General features: G+C 43.2%; 1 protein-coding gene across 1 annotated transcript in view; it reads right to left on the reverse strand.

Annotated features, from left to right (window-relative positions):
• LOC309561715 (uncharacterized protein) overlaps positions 1-20,026 on the reverse strand; it is a gene marked incomplete at its 5' end in the record, with an annotated part of 149,264 nt that overhangs the window by 16,518 nt on the left and 112,720 nt on the right. Inside the window, 3 exon segments of the mRNA XM_082265701.1 lie at positions 2,690-2,737; positions 6,396-6,550; positions 8,609-8,897. Of these exon segments, the coding sequence (XP_082121827.1) occupies positions 2,690-2,737; positions 6,396-6,550; positions 8,609-8,897 (492 nt within the window).

Below are 20,026 nucleotides of genomic sequence, written 5' to 3' on the forward strand. Positions count from 1 at the left end.
CACAAATAAAATTAATGTCCTTTTTTTCCCACAAATAGAGCTTTCTTTTGGTGGTATTTGATCACCTGTGCGATTTTTTATTTTTGCGCTATAAACAAAAAAAGAGCGTCAATTTTGAAAAAACACCAATATTTTTTACTTTCTGCTATAAAATATTCCCAGTAAATTTTTTTTTTAAAATTGCACAAAATCTCGTAGATCTGCATGATTAGGCGCAGGCTGAGCCACCTTGTGGTTAAAGACAGGGAGCAGTGCCATGTCAAGCTGACCAAGATTTCCCATAGATGCCAATGAGCACTAAACGCTGAAAATTGGTCTGGGCAGGAAGGGGGTGAAAGTGCCCTGTATTTAAGTGGTTAAGGGGAACCCTATGACAGAATTAAAAAAAAAAAAAAACAGCGTGCCCCCCCCCCCCAAAATCCATACCAGACCCTTATCTGAGCATGCAGCCTGGCAGGCCAGGAAAGGGGGGGGGGAGAGCGCCCCCCCTCGTGAACCATACGAGGCCGCTTGCCCTCAACATGGGGAGGGTGTTCCCCAAAGCACCTTGTCCCCATGTTGATGGGGACAAGGGCCTCTTCCAGACAACTCTGGGCTGTGGTTGTGGGGTCTGCGGCTGGGGGGGCTTATCGGAATCTGGAAGCCCCCTTTAACAAGGGTGCCCCCAGATCCCACCCCCCCCCTCCCTATGTGAATGGGTATCACCAAAAAAAGTGTAAAAAAGTAAAAACCACAAAATACAGTTTTTGACAAGTTCTTTAATAAAAAGTAAAAAAAAAAATAGTGTCCCTCGATGTAAATTCATCGTCAATCACACCGCCAGCAGACCCGCAAAAATAGAAAAAAATTCAAAAACGATTAGACTACCCGCCGTCTGCCCAATCCTCAGCTTTGACAGTTCTTTTATAGGCAAGGGGTGGGGCCACCTGGTTACGTCACCCGGTGCCAGCGCCCCCTTCTGACGTCACGTGACGCCCCCCCCTTTCCTCACCTGCTAGGCTGCATGCTCAGATAAGGGTCTGTTATGGATTTTGGTGGGGGATTTTGGGGTTCCCCTTAAAATTCATACCAGACCCAAAGGGCCTGGTATGGACTGGGGGGGGACCCTACGCCGTTTTTTTTCATTTTTGTATTGCTGGGAGCCGGCAATACATTGCAGCTGCAACCAAGTTTAAATGACATTTTTCCCTTTAGAAATGTCAGTATTGCTGCAGCAGGCTCCATACATTGTACAGATGCCCAACATTAAGGGGACCCCCCAGGCACGATATTTAAAGGAATTTTTTATTTTTTATTGTTTCATTTTAAACTTTATGTAAATCCCTGCTCCTGTAAAAACAATTGTTTTAAAAAAAAATTGTTTGCATTGATACATGTCCCCCAGGGCAGTACTCGGGTCCCCATAAACTTTTTATGGCAAAAACTGTCATTTAAGCCTTTAAAATGAGGACTTGATTTTTCATGTTCATAGACTTTAATAAGGTTTGCATGTTCGCTAGAACTTTTTTCCTGTTCGCAATGTTCTGGTGCGAACCGAACAGGGGGGTGTTCGACCCAATCACTAAAGATGACCATAACAAGTGATTAGAGCCAGAGGCGTAACTAGAACCTTCAGGGCCCCGGTGCAAGAAACCATGAAGGGACTCCCGGACCCCTGGCCGGGGTCCTTCCCTTCAAGCCTGGGGCTCTTCCCACTGATCCTGGGACCCTTTACTATTGTTGTGGGGCCCTTTATTACGGTCCCGCAGCGGGACCCTTTCACAAGTTCTGCAGTGGGCCCCCTTCCTGCCATCTAGGGGCCTCCCCACAGTGGTGGAATGCTTGCGGTTGCAAGTGTGACCTTTGCGATCCTGGAAGTTCACCCACTGGTGTCAGTGGTTTTTATTTTTTGGTATTTTAATTGTATTATTTTTTATCATTTTATTTTATATTTTTACAATGTGACTGACTATGACTCTGTCCATTCAGAAAAGGAAGGAGCTGGTAAATTACATATTTACCGACCCCCTTCCTGGTTCTCTATTGTGACACATCCCCTGCAGCAGGCGGCAGGAGAGGGGAGGGAGCACAAGCGAGGGGGGGGGGATGGGGGGCGGGAGCCAGGGGAGCACACAGGGGCCCAGAGACAGCAGAACACAAGTGAACTGGATAGGAGGAGTGGCGGGGGCAGCATACAGAGGAACCAATCTCCTCCATTTTCCTCCTGCAGCTACAGGAGGAACAAGGAGGACAGTGATTTCTCTACATGCTGCCCCCGCCGCCTCTCCTATCCAGGTGTACAGGGGAGCCGCACAGGGCCCCCCGGAGCATGGGGCCCGGTTGCAATTGCAACCCCTGCAACCCCTGTAGTTGCACCCCTGATTAGAGCTTTCATTCCTCTTACAAGTGTTAAGAAGCCAGCAGAAGTCCTCCCCACCTCTTTACCATGGTCTTACTCTCCCCACTCAAGGCTGAGGACCTTGGTTCTGATATATTTCTGAAAATACAAAATAAATACAAGAGAGGAAGTGAGAACTCCACACTGGCCGTGTCTTACATATAGAGCCGATCACTCATCTACAGAGATCCTGCCATCTGAGTCCTACAGAGATCCACCAAACCAACCTTCATTGGAACAATAGCTTTGAATAAAATATTTCCTTGGAAACTGTTCTAGAGATTATTATGTATTATTGTAAAGGAAAGTTACCTCCATTTGGAACTTCTGATAGGTTTGAATCCATACTGATTAGTTTTCCTGGAAAACAAAAGTGTCAGGAAGTAAGTTTCATATATAATGTAGTTCTGGTCTTCACTGCATTACAAGTAGAACACTTCAATGTGTGTTTGGTAAAAGCTACATACTAGGTGAAGGTGTTGAGTACCAACAATGACCATAGCCACTCAGGGCCAGGACAAGGGGTGGGCAGGAGGGTCGGCTGACCAGGGGGAATTGGTATCATGTTAGGCTGGGGGGGGGGGAGGGGCAGAGCCACTTCTAGGAGGGGACAGAGTAACAAACATTTGTGATTGTGATGAAAGTATTTGTGATCGGAGGGGGAGGCAGAACAGGATTAGTGCTGGGTCGAGGGATTAGGGGGGGATTCGTGCTGGAAGTGGGGAAGGGGTGACTTGTTCTGGAAGGAGGAATTTGGGAGGTGATAAGGGTAAGGTTTGTTCTAGGAGGGGAAATTTATTTTGGGGGGGGGGGAGTGGGGTTATTTGTGCGGGGTGAGAGGATGTGAGGAAAGCATACGGCGGGGGGGGGGGGTGGGGGCTTGGGGGAGGGGATTTGTGCCGGGAGGGGGCATGTGGGGGCAGCAGGTGATAACATTTGTTCTAGATGGGGAACTTTAAAGGGGATGTGCTAGAAGGGGTGATTTGTGATGGGGGGGGGAGAGAAGGATTTGTGCTAGGAGAGGGATTTATGGGGTGCTAGAAGGGGTGATTTTGGAGGGGGGGGGAATTTGTGATAGGAAGGGAATATTTGGGGTGTATTTCTGGAAAGAGGATTTTGGCGGGAGATATTGTGCTAGGATGGGTGATTTTTCTTTAAGCAGAATTTATGCTAATGGGGGGGGGGTTTGGGGGAGAGAGAGGATTTGCGGGGCGGCAAAGATTTGTGTTGTTTGGGGGAGGGATTTCATCAGGTGCTGAATATTTAGTACTGATTGGAGGGAGGAGGGGGGGGTTTGTTTGGGGAGAATTTTGGCTTGCAAAAAGAATTCATGCTTAGGGGGGTAAGCATGCAGATTAATGCTTAACATTTTGGGGGGGGGGGGGGATTTTGCTGACACATAATGCTCACACAACTTGGGGGGGGGGGGTCGCAGTTTGGCATCTTCTCCCTGGGCACTAGATGACCTTGTCCTGGCACTGCAGCCACTATCTCGGTATGCATTATCTTCTTTACAGGTTGCCTATAGACCACTTTTGTTTGGTCAACCAATAGGGTCGCTTTTAACCAAAAATTTGTTTGTACAAAATATCTTTAGCGATCATTGATTAATATGTTAAAATTTCAGGCTGAGAACAGGACTGGAAAAATGAGTTGCAGTGAAATATAAACTCACACAAATCGCTTATCAGCCAATCACATGGCAGCAGCTCAATGCATGTAGGCATCTAGACGCGGTAATGATGACTTATGGAAGATTATAACAGTATATATAATATTTTCTAAATTTTATATTTGTATAAAATAATGGATGTGGGGGGCCTTTTGCTGGGTGTGATTTTTTTTTTTTTTTTGGGGGGGGGCAGCATTTTATTCTTGGACCCAGGCAGCACAATGTCTTGGGCCAGCCCCGGATGTGAGTGGACAAGGCTTCTATTGAAGGGAAGATGATGGTAAGCTATGGGGGACATGGGACCTCCCATACTCGTCCCTTTGGTAGGGGTGGGAGGCCCCATGCGTTGTGGTGGTTAGAGGGGAGTAGAGGGGGGTGAGGGTGGATAACCCCTCTTCGTTTTTTTCGGACAGTGTTTAGCTTGGGTGTGAGGGTTGTGATTGTTTCATTAGTGTCGCGTATCTGTCTGTGGTGCGGAAATTCTTCCATCAGGCATATTTGGCTGGGATGTCTCGGGTTTCTGAAATCAGTTTCTTCCATCTCTGCTATTTTATTGATTTTTTTTAAACCATTCAGAAATGGTAGGGGGGGGGGGGGGGGTTGATCTCCAATGTTGGGGGATACACATTTTGGCCTCGTTAATCATAGGCGGTATTAGGGTTTTACGGTAAAGGTGGGTTGGTAAATCCGAGTGCTGGAATAGAAATTGAGTTGGGGAATGGTCTAGAGCAAGGATCTCCAATCTACGGCCCTCCAGCTGTTGCAGAACTACACGTCCCATGAGGCATCGTAGATTGCAGAACTACACTTCCCATGAGGCATCGTAGATTGCAGAACTACACGTCCCATAAGGCATCGTAGATTGCAGAACTACACGTCCCATGAGGCATCGTAGATTGCAGAACTACACGTCCCATGAGGCATCATAGATTGCAGAACTACACGTCCCATGAGGCATCGTAGATTGCAGAACTACACGTCCCATGAGGCATCGTAGATTGCAGAACTACACGTCCCATGAGGCATCGTAGATTGCAGAACTACACGTCCCATGAGGCATCGTAGATTGCAGAACTACACTTTCCATGAGACATCGTAGATTGCAGAACTACACGTCCCATAAGGCATCGTAGATTGCAGAACTACACATCCCATGAGGCATCGTAGATTGCAGAACTACACGTCCCATGAGGCATCGTAGATTGCAGAACTACACGTCCCATGAGGCATCATAGATTGCAGAACTACACATCCCATGAGGCATCGTAGATTGCAGAACTACACGTCCCATGAGGCATCGTAGATTGCAGAACTACACGTCCCATGAGGCATCGTAGATTGCAGAACTACACGTCCCATGAGGCATCATAGATTGCAGAACTACACGTCCCATGAGGCATCGTAGATTGCAGAACTACACGTCCCATGAGGCATCGTAGATTGCAGAACTACACGTCCCATGAGGCATCGTAGATTGCAGAACTACACGTCCCATGAGGCATCGTAGATTGCAGAACTACACTTTCCATGAGGCATCGTAGATTGCAGAACTACACGTCCCATAAGGCATCGTAGATTGCAGAACTACACGTCCCATGAGGCATCGTAGATTGCAGAACTACACGTCCCATGAGGCATCGTAGATTGCAGAACTACACGTCCCATGAGGCATCGTAGATTGCAGAACTACACGTCCCATAAGGCATCGTAGATTGCAGAACTACACGTCCCATGAGGCATCGTAGATTGCAGAACTACACTTTCCATGAGGCATCGTAGATTGCAGAACTACACGTCCCATAAGGCATCGTAGATTGCAGAACTACACGTCCCATGAGGCATCGTAGATTGCAGAACTACACGTCCCATAAGGCATCGTAGATTGCAGAACTACACGTCCCATAAGGCATCGTAGATTGCAGAACTACACATCCCATGAGGCATCATAGATTGCAGAACTACACGTCCCATGAGGCATCGTAGATTGCAGAACTACACGTCCCATGAGGCATCGTAGATTGCAGAACTACACGTCCCATGAGGCATCGTAGATTGCAGAACTACACGTCCCATGAGGCATCGTAGAACTCTGACATTCACAGACATGACTAGGCATGATGGGAATTGTAGTTCCTGAACAACTGGAGGGCCATAGTTTGGAGACCTCTGGTCTAGAGAGTAGGTGGAGATCTCTGTGGTCAGGTCATGGAAATGTTGTATAATTTTTTTATATTATTGCTCATTTCTATTTTCCGCTGCATTAGTGTTTTAACACTGTGAAAGGCGTATCCTTGTAATAATTAAAATCAGCTTTAGTAGTTTGATTGGCAAATAACAAAATCTTACCATTGGATGTTTCAGGCAATCCAAAGACCTGAACTTCACACAGGATGAGATGTTCGGTCCTCCCCGGGATCGTCACCGTCACATAACGGCCAACCATTCCTTTACAGGAGAAGAAGAGGGACTCTCCGGATTCCATAGAAGTAATCACCCCACACCTGATAAAGACCAGGGAAAAAAAAAAAAAAGAAACCCATTTATGAACAAATTATTTCTAATTGTTACACAAGCCTTTAACCCCTTCATGAAATGGTAACAGGAGGTGGGCTTTAAACTTGGGTGCTGCATCTGTTATTGTGTGCGCTGGGACTGCCTTGCACAGCGCGCTCCACACACAGAGACTGGATCTCCTACTAATGATCCCAAATTGGTAGAACTACGATCATCAGGAGCAGGAGAATTTACTTTGGGTTGTTCTTTGGTGGTCAATGATGGTAATAGCAAGAAATATACAGCTAAAAAAAAAGAAAAAAATTATATATTTTTTTACTATTTTGGGCCGGGGGGGGGGGGGGCCTTAACCAATGCGGGGACAAGGGCAACTGGAGCCCAGGGACAACATTTCCAACTGCACTGCCCCAAGATGTATGGGCATTATGTGTCAGCAAAAATCACCCCACAAAAACCCTGAGCGCTGATCTGCATGCTTACCCCTAAGCAAAGATTCCCTCTCCTCCCAGTACAAATCCACCCCCCTGCTGAAATCCCCCCTCCCAGCACAAATCGTTGCCCCCCAGCTTAAATACCCCCCAAACAAATTCACACCTCCCAGCACAATTCTTTGCCCTCCATTCCCCCAGCTCAAATGCCCCCTCCCAAATAAAATACACACCTCCTACCATAAATCCTCTACTCCCAAAATGTCCCTTCTAGTACACATCTCCCTGCCCTCTCCCCGCACACACACTTCAAATCAAATCCCTCCTCCCAGCACAAATCCCCCTCAACCACCCCCCCCAGAACAAATCATCTTCCCCCCTTTGCCCCCTCCCAACACAAATCCCCCTAATTTACAACTCTTAGCACCCCCAAATGTCCCCTTCTATAACAATACTCACCCCCTGTCACCACCCAAATTCCCCCTTCCAACACAAATTCCTTTTCCTCAATCTCGGTGTGGCATCAACCCACTTCACATGATACCACAGTACCCAGGGCAGCCGTCCCTCCTGCCCACCCCTTGTCCCAGCCCTGTTCTTAACATTTGATGTAAGAGGGGGGTGGGGTGCTCTGGACATCTAGTCTTACAGATACAATTTGCCCTTTGAGGGCCAGCATAATGCTGATGTGGCCTGCAATGAAATTAGGTTTGACACCCCTGCTCTAGAGGGACCCCCGTTGTTTCCACTGAACTCTGATTGAGAGAGGCTGTTAGTCCCACACATGCTTAAATGCACTTACTGTTGATAGACTGCCTGTGCTGGATAGTAATAGCCAATTACTGGCTGGGGCTCGATAGTGATAGCCAATTACTGCCTGGGCTGGATAGTGATAGCCAATTACTGCCTGGGCTGAATAGTGATAGCCAATTACTGCCTGGGCTGGATAGTGATAGCCAATTACTGCCTGGGCTGGATAGTGATAGCCAATTACTGCCTGGGCTGGATAGTAATAGCCAATTACTGCCTGGGCTGGATAGTGATAGCCAATTACTGCCTGGGCTGGATAGTAATAGCCAATTACTGCCTGGGCTAGATAGTGATAGCCAATTACTGCCTGGGCTAGATAGTGATAGCCAATTACTGCCTGGGCTGGATAGTGATAGCCAATTACTGCCTGGGCTGGATAGTGATAGCCAATTACTGCCTGGGCTGGATAGTGATAGCCAATTACTGCCTGGGCTGGATAGTGATAGCCAATTACTGCCTGGGCTGAATAGTGATAGCCAATTACAATGAACAACACCTGCCAACCCACCAAAAGAAAAATAAACACTGACGCATTTGATCCCGCTGCTCACTCACTACTTAATGTAGACAAGGGACCTCATTAATGATTTATGGACAGGAACATTATTTTTTTTTTTTGCTTATTTATTGTGTGGGGGTTCTGCATTTCTTTAACCAATGACAGTCCAGAATACATTAAATAGAAATATACATTTTAACTGTTGCATTTAAAGCAAACCCATAAATAAAATTACTATACGATAAATAAAAAGTAAGACATATATAATATTTGTTTTAAAAACTGTTGCTTCTTAAATAAAACCTGACCTTGGATTTAACACTCCTCCATTTTCTGCCGAGCTCCCAATATGGATTTCTGCTCCGTTAATTCTCTCTTTGCAACATTCCAGCACCCGATTGGTGATAACTACAGAGAAGATCTGGAAGGGTGACTCCAGGTCCACCATCCACCAAGGCGACAGCTCTCTTTGGGTGATTGAACATTGCCCCATGATGTGATTATTGGCCAGGGAGCCGTCATTGGCATTACCAGCTTCTCCAGAAGGAGAAAATGTGCTGGACTGGGAGGCCATGCCATTCAGGGCTACATTCCGAACTGGAGAAACAAAGTTGAGATATTGAATTGAAAAGTTAACATGAAGGACCAAAATTTTCGCAAAGACCATATAAGAACCAAAGACTCAAATGTAGACCACCAGTCACAAACTGTTTTTTGTCTCCAGTCTGTTTAAAGGTTCCCAACATTTCTCTTCAAGGATCATACATTATTATATTTATATCTCACTTACGTATCTCATAAAGGCTTCAGTCTTTATGTCAATACTCCTAACATCTCTCTCGTTAACAGTGGGGGGAAGAATTTTATTCATAGAAGTCCAACTTTCCCAACCCAAAAGATGCCACAGGGAATGCTCTGCCCATATCTGTGAGATTTCCTGGAGTTTTGGTGGTCATTAAAGACTCATCTACCTGAAGACCAACCAGAACTGTCACCTTGCTCTTATTAATTATGACTCTGAGGAAATAGCCCCTGCCCCAAAATATCACTAAGGGTTGTAATAGAAGGCAATCAAATATATTGGGAATAAGGAGCATATGTAATTCACCTGACCTATAATATACAGATGCATCTCATAAAATTAGAATATCATCAAAAATTTAACTAATTTCAGTAATTAAATCAAAAAGTGAAACTCGTATATTTTCTATAGATGCTTTACACACAGAGTGATAGATTTCAAGCATTTTTTCTTTTAATTTTGATGATTATGGCTTACAGTGAGTGACACCCCAAAATTCAGTATCTCAGAAAATTAGAATATTACATAAGATCAATAAAAAGAAAGTATTTATAATACAGAAATGTTGTCTTAGTGAAAAGTCTGTCCATGTACAGTATAGGATGCACTCAATACTTGGTCGGGGCTTCTTTTGCATGAATTACTGTCATTTTTTTACATCGGTCCAGCTTTGACTAATATATTATGCATATACCATACCTGTGGGATCCTTCTGGAAGCTGCAAATCACTGTATAGACATGACTACCACACCGCTTCTCGGAGATGTATAGTAACTAAGTAGAACTACTTCACTACTATACTTAAGTATGGAAAGGCGGTATCTGTACTTTCCTAGAGTAGAATTTTTTTTCTCCTACTTCCACTTTTACTTCACTACATTTTTTCAATGATTTCAATACTTCTACTCCGATATTTTTTTTTTGTGCTGCATAGTTACTCGTTACTATTATAAAAATTACCACTGCCAGAACAGTAGATGGAAGTTTCATGAAGCTCAAAACATGTGTATTATCAGCGCATACGAAAATAAATGCTACTGTATGTATAAATAAAAGCTGCATTTGAAATAATAAAAAACAATATGATGTTCAAACTTTTGACTTCTTTCTTTAACCTTCCTAGCGGTATTCCCGAGTGTGACTCGGGGTTAGATTTTAGAGCCAAAAGCGGTAACCCCGAGCCACACTCGGGGTAGCGCTAGGAAGATCGCTGGATCCTGGTAGAGGTTTTACTTACCTTTTCTCCGGGATCCAGCGAAGTATGCGGGCGGTATGCGGCGGCGGAGCTTCCTCCCGATCGTCTGCGAGCCCGGGATTCCGTCTCCGGCGACGTGACGTTCGCAGGGGGGTGGAACCGGCGGCAAATTCAAATGTAAAACACACAAAACACACTGATACCATTCAAAATAAAAAGATTCACATTACATTGCCCCCCAGTGCCCTTTCCTGCAGTTTTACTGTACTTTTTATGTAAATATATATACGTATATATATATATATATATATATATATACAGGTCCTTCTCAAAAAATGAGCATATTGTGATAAAGTTCATTATTTTCTGTAATGTACTGATAAACATTAGACTTTCATATATTTTAGATTCATTACACACAACTGAAGTAGTGCAAGCCTTTTATTGTTTTAATATTGATGATTTTGGCATACAGCTCATGAAAAACCCAAAATTCCTATCTCAAAAAATTAGCATATCATAAAAAGGTTCTCTAAACGAGCTATTAACCTAATCATCTGAATCAACGAATTAACTCTAAACACCTGCAAAAGATTCCTGAGGCTTTTAAAAACTCCCAGCCTGGTTCATTACTCAAAACCGCAATCATGGGTAAGACTGCCGACCTGACTGATGTCCAGAAGGCCATCATTGACACCCCCAAGCAAGAGGGTAAGACACAGAAAGAAATTTCTGAACGAATAGGCTGTTCCCAGAGTGCTGTATCAAGGCACCTCAGTGGGAAGTCTGTGGGAAGAAAAAAGTGTGGCAGAAAACGCTGCACAACGAGAAGAGGTGACCGGACCCTGAGGAAGATTGTGGAGAAGGACCGATTCCAGACCTTGGGGGACCTGCGGAAGCAGTGGACTGAGTCTGGAGTAGAAACATCTAGAGCCACCGTGTACAGGCGTGTGCAGGAAATGGGCTACAGGTGCCGCATTTGAACCAGAAACAGCGGCAGAAGCGCCTGACCTGGGCTACAGAGAAGCAGCACTGGACTGTTGCTCAGTGGTCCAAAGTACTTTTTTCGGATGAAAGCAAATTTTGCATGTCATTCGGAAATCAAGGTGCCAGAGTCTGGAGGAAGACTGGGGAGAGGGAAATGCCAAAATGCCTGAAGTCCAGTGTCAAGTACCCACAGTCAGTGATGGTCTGGGGTGCCATGTCAGCTGCTGGTGTTGGTCCACTGTGTTTTATCAAGGGCAGGGTCAATGCAGCTAGCTATCAGGAGATTTTGGAGCACTTCATGCTTCCATCTGCTGAAAAGCTTTATGGAGATGAAGATTTCATTTTTCAGCACGACCTGGCACCTGCCCACTGGTAAATGGTTTACTGACCATGGTATTACTGTGCTCAATTGGCCTGCCAACTCTCCTGACCTGAACCCCATAGAGAATCTGTGGGATGTTGTGAAGAGAAAGTTGAGAGACGCAAGACCCAACACTCTGGATGAGCTGAAGGCCGCTATCCAAGCATCCTGGGCCTCCATAACACCTCAGCAGTGCCACCGGCTGATCGCCTCCATGCCACGCCGCATTGAAGCATTCATTTCGGCAAAAGGATTCCCGACCAAGTATTGAGTGCATAACTGAACATAATTATTTGAAGGTTGACTTTTTTTGTATTAAAAACACTTTTTTTTTTATTGGTCGGATGAAATATGCTAATTTTTTGAGATAGGAATTTTGTTTTTTCATGAGCTGTATGCCAAAATCATCAATATTAAAACAATAAAAGGCTTGCACTACTTCAGTTGTGTGTAATGAATCTAAAATATATGAAAGTCTAATGTTTATCAGTACATTACAGAAAATAATCAACTTTATCACAATATGCTCATTTTTTGAGAAGGACCTGTATATACATATACGTAATTCTTGTGAATGAGCAGCCCATACCAACTGTATACATTATATATATATATATATATATATATATATATATATATATATATATAATATAATATAATATATGTATACACACACACACACACATACATATATATATATATATATATATATATATAATAAATGTATACAGTTGGTTTGGGCTGCTCATTCACAAGAATTACATGCAAAATAATGGTACCGCTTTCAGCACCTAAAATCCAAAAGAATCATACCGCCAGGGAGGTTAATAACTGCATAACACAGTACTTGTACTTTTACTTTCAGTACTTGAGTAGCAAAATTTAAAAAAAAAACTACTTGCAATACTTAAGTACAAAAAATGTTGAATACTTTAGTACTTCTACTCAAGTCACTTTTTGATCGAGCACTTCCACTTCTACTCAAGTCACTTTTTGATCGAGCGCTTGTACTTTTACTCAAGTATGGGTTTCGAGTACTTTATACAACTCTGCCGCTACTACAGTGATCTCCGATAGCTTTTAGGTCCTACGTAAAGCAGCTGCCCTGCACAGGAGGTTGCCTGTTCAGCACATGCGCCATTCAGAGCATGATTTGCATTTTCACAATGAATTCAAAGTGCTTTCTGATTGGACAGTGGTGTTAAAGTGGGTGGTGATGTCATGCTTCCCACCTCATCCAATCAGAGAATGCCTTGCATTCATTTGGAAAATGCAAGCAGCCGACCCTCCTGTTTTCGGAATGCCCGGCATGGGATCTGAAAAATAGTAGAGATCACTGGACTAGCGTTGTCTACTACATCGATTGCCATCTAGAGGAATCCCACAAGTATTAGACATGTGCAGTTGGTTTCGTTATGAATGAAAATTCGGACTACATTTTCGGTATTTTGAGACTCAAATGTATCCAAATTTCTGAATTACAATGGTAGCAAAAGTAAAAGAATGAAAACAAATCTAAAAAAAATCAAATTTAAAACTAGATCGAGATGTAAATATATTGCTGATTTCCTTCAAAGGCTGTGTGTATTAGTGTTAGAATATAGTCATCTTCCAAAATTCAAATTTTTGAAAATAGAATAGACAAAACAGAATAAAATAGAAAATAAAATAATAGAATTTTAATAAAATAAATAAAATTAGAAAAGAATAAAATAAAATTGGAAAAAAAAAATAGCCGTCATCCGAATTTAGAATAAAATCGAATATAGCTGTCTTTCAAAATTCAAATTTTGAAAATAGAATAGAGAAAACAGAACAGAATAGAAAATAAAAGAATAGAATAGAATTTAACCACTTCCCCTGGTTGGACGTCATATGACATCATGGGGTTTAAGTAGGGATATCTGAATCATGGGTGCAGCTACGGCATCATTCAGATATCATTTTTTTCCGCTTCCGATTCCCTACACCATAAGAACAATCATAGTGGCTGAACAACCACTTGATCGTTCTTATAGGTGGCGGGAGGGGACATCCCCCCCCCCCCCGCCGCCCTCCAGTGCTTCTACCGGCTCGCCTGTACGATCGGTTAGCCGGAGAAGGTATTGGCCGCCGGGCGGAAGTGTACCATAGAGACTGCGAGGATCAGATGGTCCCCGGCAGTCTCTATGACTCTCAGAGGCCTGGGCGCGACGTGATGACGTCACGCCCGGCCTGGCAGTTTCAATACTGCCGAGATCTCGGCATTCAGCTAAGATCGTTTTTTTTTTTCAGGCTTTCTAGCCTGTAGGCGAGATCTGAGGTCTTATTGACCCCAGATCTCCCTATAAAGAGGACCTGTCATTCACTAATCCTATTACAAGGGTTGTTTACATTCCTTGTAATAGGAATAGAATAAAAGTGATCAAAAAAATAAGAATTAAAGGGAAAGTGTAAAAATAAAAATAAAAAAATAAAAATAAACAAAAAAAAAAAAAAAATTTAAAGTGCCCCTGTCCCCGTGTGTTCGCATGCAGAAGTGAACGCATGCTTATGTCACGGCCACATATGTAAATGATGTTCAAACCACACATGTGAGGAATCACCACAAATGTTAGAGTGAGAGCAACAATTCTAGCCCTAGACCTCCACTGTAACTCTAAACTGGTAACCTGTAGAAATTTTTAAAGCATCGCCTATAGAGATTTTTAAGAACCGAAGTTTGGCGTCATTCCATGAGTGTGCGCAATTTTAACCACTTGCCTACAGTGCACTTTCACCCCCTTCCTGCCCAGACCGATTTTCAGCTTTCAGCGCTCTCACACTTTGACTGAGAATTACTCAGTCATGCAACACTGTACCCATACAAAAATTGTGTCCTTTTTTTCACACAAATAGAGCTTTCTTTTGATGGTATTTGATCAATACTGGGTTTTTTATTTTTTGTGCTATAAATAAAAAAAGACTGAAAATATCGTGAAAAAACGCATTTTTCTTTGTTTCTGTCATACAATTTTGCAAATTAGTAATTTTTCTTCACAAATTTTGGCCAAAATTTATACTGCTACTTATCTTTGGTAAAAATAACCTAAGTAAGTGTATATTATTTGGTCTTTGTGAAAGTTAAAGAGTCCACAAGCTATGGTGCGAATCATTGAAAATTGATCACACTTGATGTACTGAAGGCCAATCTCATTTCTTGAGACACTAAAAAGTCAGGAAAGTACAAATACCCCCCAAATGACCCCTTTTTGGAAAGTAGACATTCCAAGGTATTTAATAAGGGGCATGGTGAGTTTTTTGAAGTTGTCATTTTTTCCCACAACTATTTGCAAAATGAAGATTTTTTTTTTTTTTTTTTTACAAATTGCCATATTAACAGGTTATTTCTCTCACACAGCATATGTATACTTGCAACTACACCCCAAAACACATTCTACTACTCCTCCTGAGTATGGCGATACCACATGTGTGAGACTTTTTCACAGCCTGGCCACATACAGAGGCCTAACATTCAAGTAGCCCCGTCCGGCATTCTAGGAGCACAAATTACACATATAATTTCCTGACAACCTATCGCACTTTTGAAGGCCCTGGAGCACCAGGACAATGTAAACCCCCATAAAATGACCCCATTTTGGAAAGCAAACAGCCCAACGTATAATTTTTGAGGCATAATGAGTCTTTTGAATATGTCATTTTTTTCCACAAGTTTTTGGAAAATGTGGAAAGAAAATGAAAACACATTTTTTTTTACACAAAGCTGTCCATTTATGCAATATTTCTAACACATAGCATGTACATAGCAAAAATTGCACCCCAAAATACATTCTGCTATTCCTCCTGAGTATGGCGATACCACATGTGTAACACTTTTTCACAGCCTGGCCACATACATAGGCCTAACATCCAAGTAGCGCTTTACACAAAGTTGTCCATTTATCCACTTTAGACTGGGCCTATTTTTGACACTTGGTGTTTACAAGCTAAAATAATTTTTTTTGCTAGAAAATTACTTGGAACCCCCAAACATTATATATATTTTTTTTAGCAGAGACCCTAGAAAATAAAATGGAGATCGTTGCAATATTTTTTATCGCACCATATTTGCGCAGCAGTCTTCCAGATGCGATTTTTTTGAAAAAAATTCCCTTTTTTGAACTAAAAAATAAGAAAACAGTAAATTTAGCACAATTTTTTTTCCATAATGTGAAAGATAATGTTACGCCGAGTAATTAGATACCCAACATGTCATGCTTCAAAATTGCGCATGCTCACAGAATGGCGCCAAACATTGGTACTTAAAAATCCCCATAGGCAACATTTTAAAAATTTCTGCAGGTTACTAGCTTAGAGTTACAGAGGAGGTCTAGGGCTCAAATTATTGCTCTCGCTCTAACGATCGCGGCGATACCTCACATGTATGGTTTGAACACCGTTTACATATGTGGGCGGGACTTGCGTATGCGTTTGCTTCTGCGCGCGAGCTAACGGGGACAGGGCACTTTAATTTTTTTTTTTTTCCTATTTATTTTATTTATTATTTTTTTATTTTTACACAGTTTAAAAAAAAAAAAATGTTTTGATCATTTTTATTCCTATTACAAGGAATGTAAACATCCCTTGTAATAGAAATAGGCATGACAGGTCCTCTTTATTGTGAGATCTGGGGTCAAAAAGACCTCACACCTCACAACTACACTAAAAAAGAAAAGAAAAAAAAAAAATTGTTGAAAGAGGAAAAAAAAAAAAGCGGCCCTTTAAACCGGTTGCTAGGCAACGTCTTTTGACGTAGCTCCGGTCCTCCAAGACCATAGAGTTGAGTGAGGGCCATCTTGCCCTCACTCGACTTCCTGTCTCTGAGGATCCGGGACCGGATAGTTTTCCCCGCTGCCGGCGGGTCCGGTAAGCTGGGAAAACGTCTGGGACGCGGCAGGAGGGGGGGGGCACCTCTTCCCTTGCACCGTAAGGGTAATTCCGCGGCGAATCCGCCACTGGGACCACCCTTATCTGAAAGCCGACCGCCCGCCGTTTCAAAAAATACCGGGGTTATGGGGGCTATCTGCTGCCATAACCCCAGTATTTAGCTTTTAATGGCCGACGCATATAGTCGTTAGGCGGTCAGTAAGTGATTGCATGTACATGGCAAACAGGTGACGATGACTGATGGGGTGACAGGTGACGATGACTGATGGGGTGACAGGTGACAATGACTGATGGGGTGACAGGTGACAATGACTGATGGGGTGACAGGTGACGATGACTGATGGGGTGACAGGTGACGATGACTGATGAGGTGACAGGTGACGATGATTGATGAGGTGACAAGTGACGATGACTGATGGGGTGACAGGTGATGATGACTGATGGGGTGACAGGTGACGATGACTGATGAGGTGACAGGTGACGATGATTGATGAGGTGACAAGTGACGATGACTGATGGGGTGACAGGTGATGATGACTGATGAGGTGACAGGTGACGATGATTGATGAGGTGACAAGTGACGATGATTGATGGGGTGACAGATGACAATCACTGACGGGGTGACATGTGACGATGATTGATGGGGTGACAAGTGACGATCACTGATGGGGTGTCAAGTGACGATGATTGATAGGGTGACAGATGACGATGACTGATGGGGTGACAGGTGACGATGACTGATGGGGTGACAGGTGATGGTGATTGATGGGGTGACAGGTGATGGTCACTGATGGGTGACAGGTGACGGGCGATGGTGCACGGCGGTACTGATGGCAGTCTCTGGTGACCGGTGAATTTTAGGCTACGTTCACATGTGAGCGTAGCGATCGCGGGCAGAATCACTGCGATTCTGCCCGTGATCCAGAAATCATTGCAAATTGCAGGACGCCTGTGCGTTGCCCGTGATTTGCAATAGCACTCCAAACGCTGTGCGATGTTGCTGCGATTTCCGCCTGCCGAATCGCGGTAACATCACGCAAACAACGCATGATGCCCCAAAGAAGCTCTTGTACCTTTTTTGGGCGTCATGCGATGTTTGCGCGATGTTACCGCGATTCGGCAGGCGGAAATGGCGGCAACATTGCACGGCGTTTGGGGTGCTATTGCAAAAAACGGGCAACGCACAGGCGTCCCGCAATTTGCAATGATTTCCGGATTGCGGGCAGAATCGCGGTGATTCTGCCCGCGATCGCTGCGCTCACATGTGAACGTCATGGGTGTCAATTTCTGGGCACTGATGAGGTGACTGTTGGGTGACAGGTGACATTGGGGGGGGCTGAGGACTGTGTGGGGGGATCTTTATTGGTGTGATTTTACTTTTGCAGGTACACAGAGCAGTAACTCACTGTTTCTAGTTCTTCTCCCTCCCCTCATACTGGAAACTGTATGAGGAGAGAAGAGCTAGTAACACTGAGTTACTGCTCTTTGTTTACATTTTCTGATCGGCTGTGAATGGATTCACAGCCGATCACATAGTAAACAGTCACTATCAGTGACTGTTTACTACCGCCGGTGACAGCTGTGTTCCTACGGAACACAGTGCCACCGACATGACCGCGATGCGCGCTCCCGATCGCGCATGCGCGGTCATCTCCCGGCCGCCTCCATTGTGATCGGCTGTGTCATTGGAACACAGCCGATCACGTGGGAAACAGCCACGCCCAGTGGCTGTTTCCCCCCTGCTGGTGACGGGGGGTGTCCCGGGGACACCCCGACACCGGCAGTGCACGGTGGCGCGCCCGCGATCGCGCGCCTGCCGTGCATTTCCTGGGTCACGTCATATGACGTCCGCCCAGGATAATAGCCGCACCGTCCCGCCATCATATGACGGCGGGCGGGCGGGCGGTAAGTGGTTAAAGAGTGACATGTTAGGTATCTATTTACTCGGCGTAACATCATCTTTCACATTATACAAAAAAATTGGGCTAATTTTGGTGTTTTGTTTTTTTTTTATTCACAAAATGCGTTTGAAAAATTTCTACGCAAATACCGTGTGACTTATAAAGTTGCAATGACCGCCATTTTATTCCTTAGGGTCTCTGCTAAAACAAAAATTTACAATATTTGGGGGTTCCGAGTAATTTTCTAGCAAAAAAATTATGATTTTTACATGTAGGAGCTGAAATCGCCCAGTATTGAATTGGTTAAATAGAAAAGAAAAAAAATAGAATAGGAAGAAAAAATATAGCTTTCATTCAAATTTGAAGTAGAATAGAATAAAATAGATAGAATATAGCAGTCTTCCGAAATTCTAATTTTAAAAAGAATAGAATAGAACAGAAAAAAATAGAATAGATTAGAAAGAATGTAATCTTTTCCAAATTTTGAACAGAATATAATAGAATAATGCCGTCTTTCGAAATTAAAATGTAGAATATTAAAATTTCAGATTTCAAATAGAATAGAATTAGTATTCTTCACAATGAATTTGGATTGATTCTATATTTTCGGATTTAATTGAATTTGAATACTTCAAATCCATTGGAAAAATTCAAATTTGGTTGCAAATAAAACAAAAAGAAACTAAATGAAATGAATTTTGTTACAAATGCAACAAAATTAAATAAGTAACTTAACGCATCGATCTGAAATGAAACACATTTTTTGGTTCTGCACATGTCTGACGAGTACGGTATATGCACCGTTAGCCCAAACTTTACCAATGTAACTATGTATGTATGTATATATATATATATATATATATATATATATATATATGTATATGTATGTATGTGTATGTATATATATATATATATATATATATATATATATATATGTATATATGCCACACCTGTAATCTAATCCCAAGTATCAAAAGAATAGAAGCTTGAGCTACTCGCTGGTTTAAACCTTATTTCACCACCTATCAAGCCCTGATAAAGGCCTTTATTACCCCCAAATACAGTACATTGGATTTTTTATAACCAATATGTGTTGCGCTAGAGAGTGAATAATAAACAAGTGACAAAAAAGCATCAAATACTGAAAATGATTATACAAATGATGTGAACACCCTATAAACGTGAAAATAGTGTAAAACAATGATGAGAGGGACTACCAATCCCAGCATGTAAAATTATCATTGTGAGCAGACCCACATAAGGGCAACAGGCCTGGAAACCCTGCTACATTTGGGGGCTCGTCTGGGATTTTGCCATTAGCTACTGGGCCAGTTGCCATTGGCAACGGCACAAGAAAAAGTCCAAAAAATCAATTTCTGTGTCCAGAACTGCTACACCAGCATCAGGTCGGGTGTGAGACTGCAACTGCGGGAGGCAGGGAGAGTGGACTGAGGCTGGAGGCCCACAGAGAGGGATGCTTGTGGCAACGCAAATGTTTCAGGAGGGACTATACAGTGATTAAGACTTTTCTCATGGATCGTGAGATGTATTCTGCTGTCAGGAGATGGAAGGCA

The sequence above is a fragment of the Pelophylax lessonae genome, assembly GCF_965119305.1.
Source record: "Pelophylax lessonae genome assembly, chromosome: 8".
NCBI classification, from domain to species: Eukaryota; Metazoa; Chordata; class Amphibia; order Anura; family Ranidae; genus Pelophylax; species Pelophylax lessonae.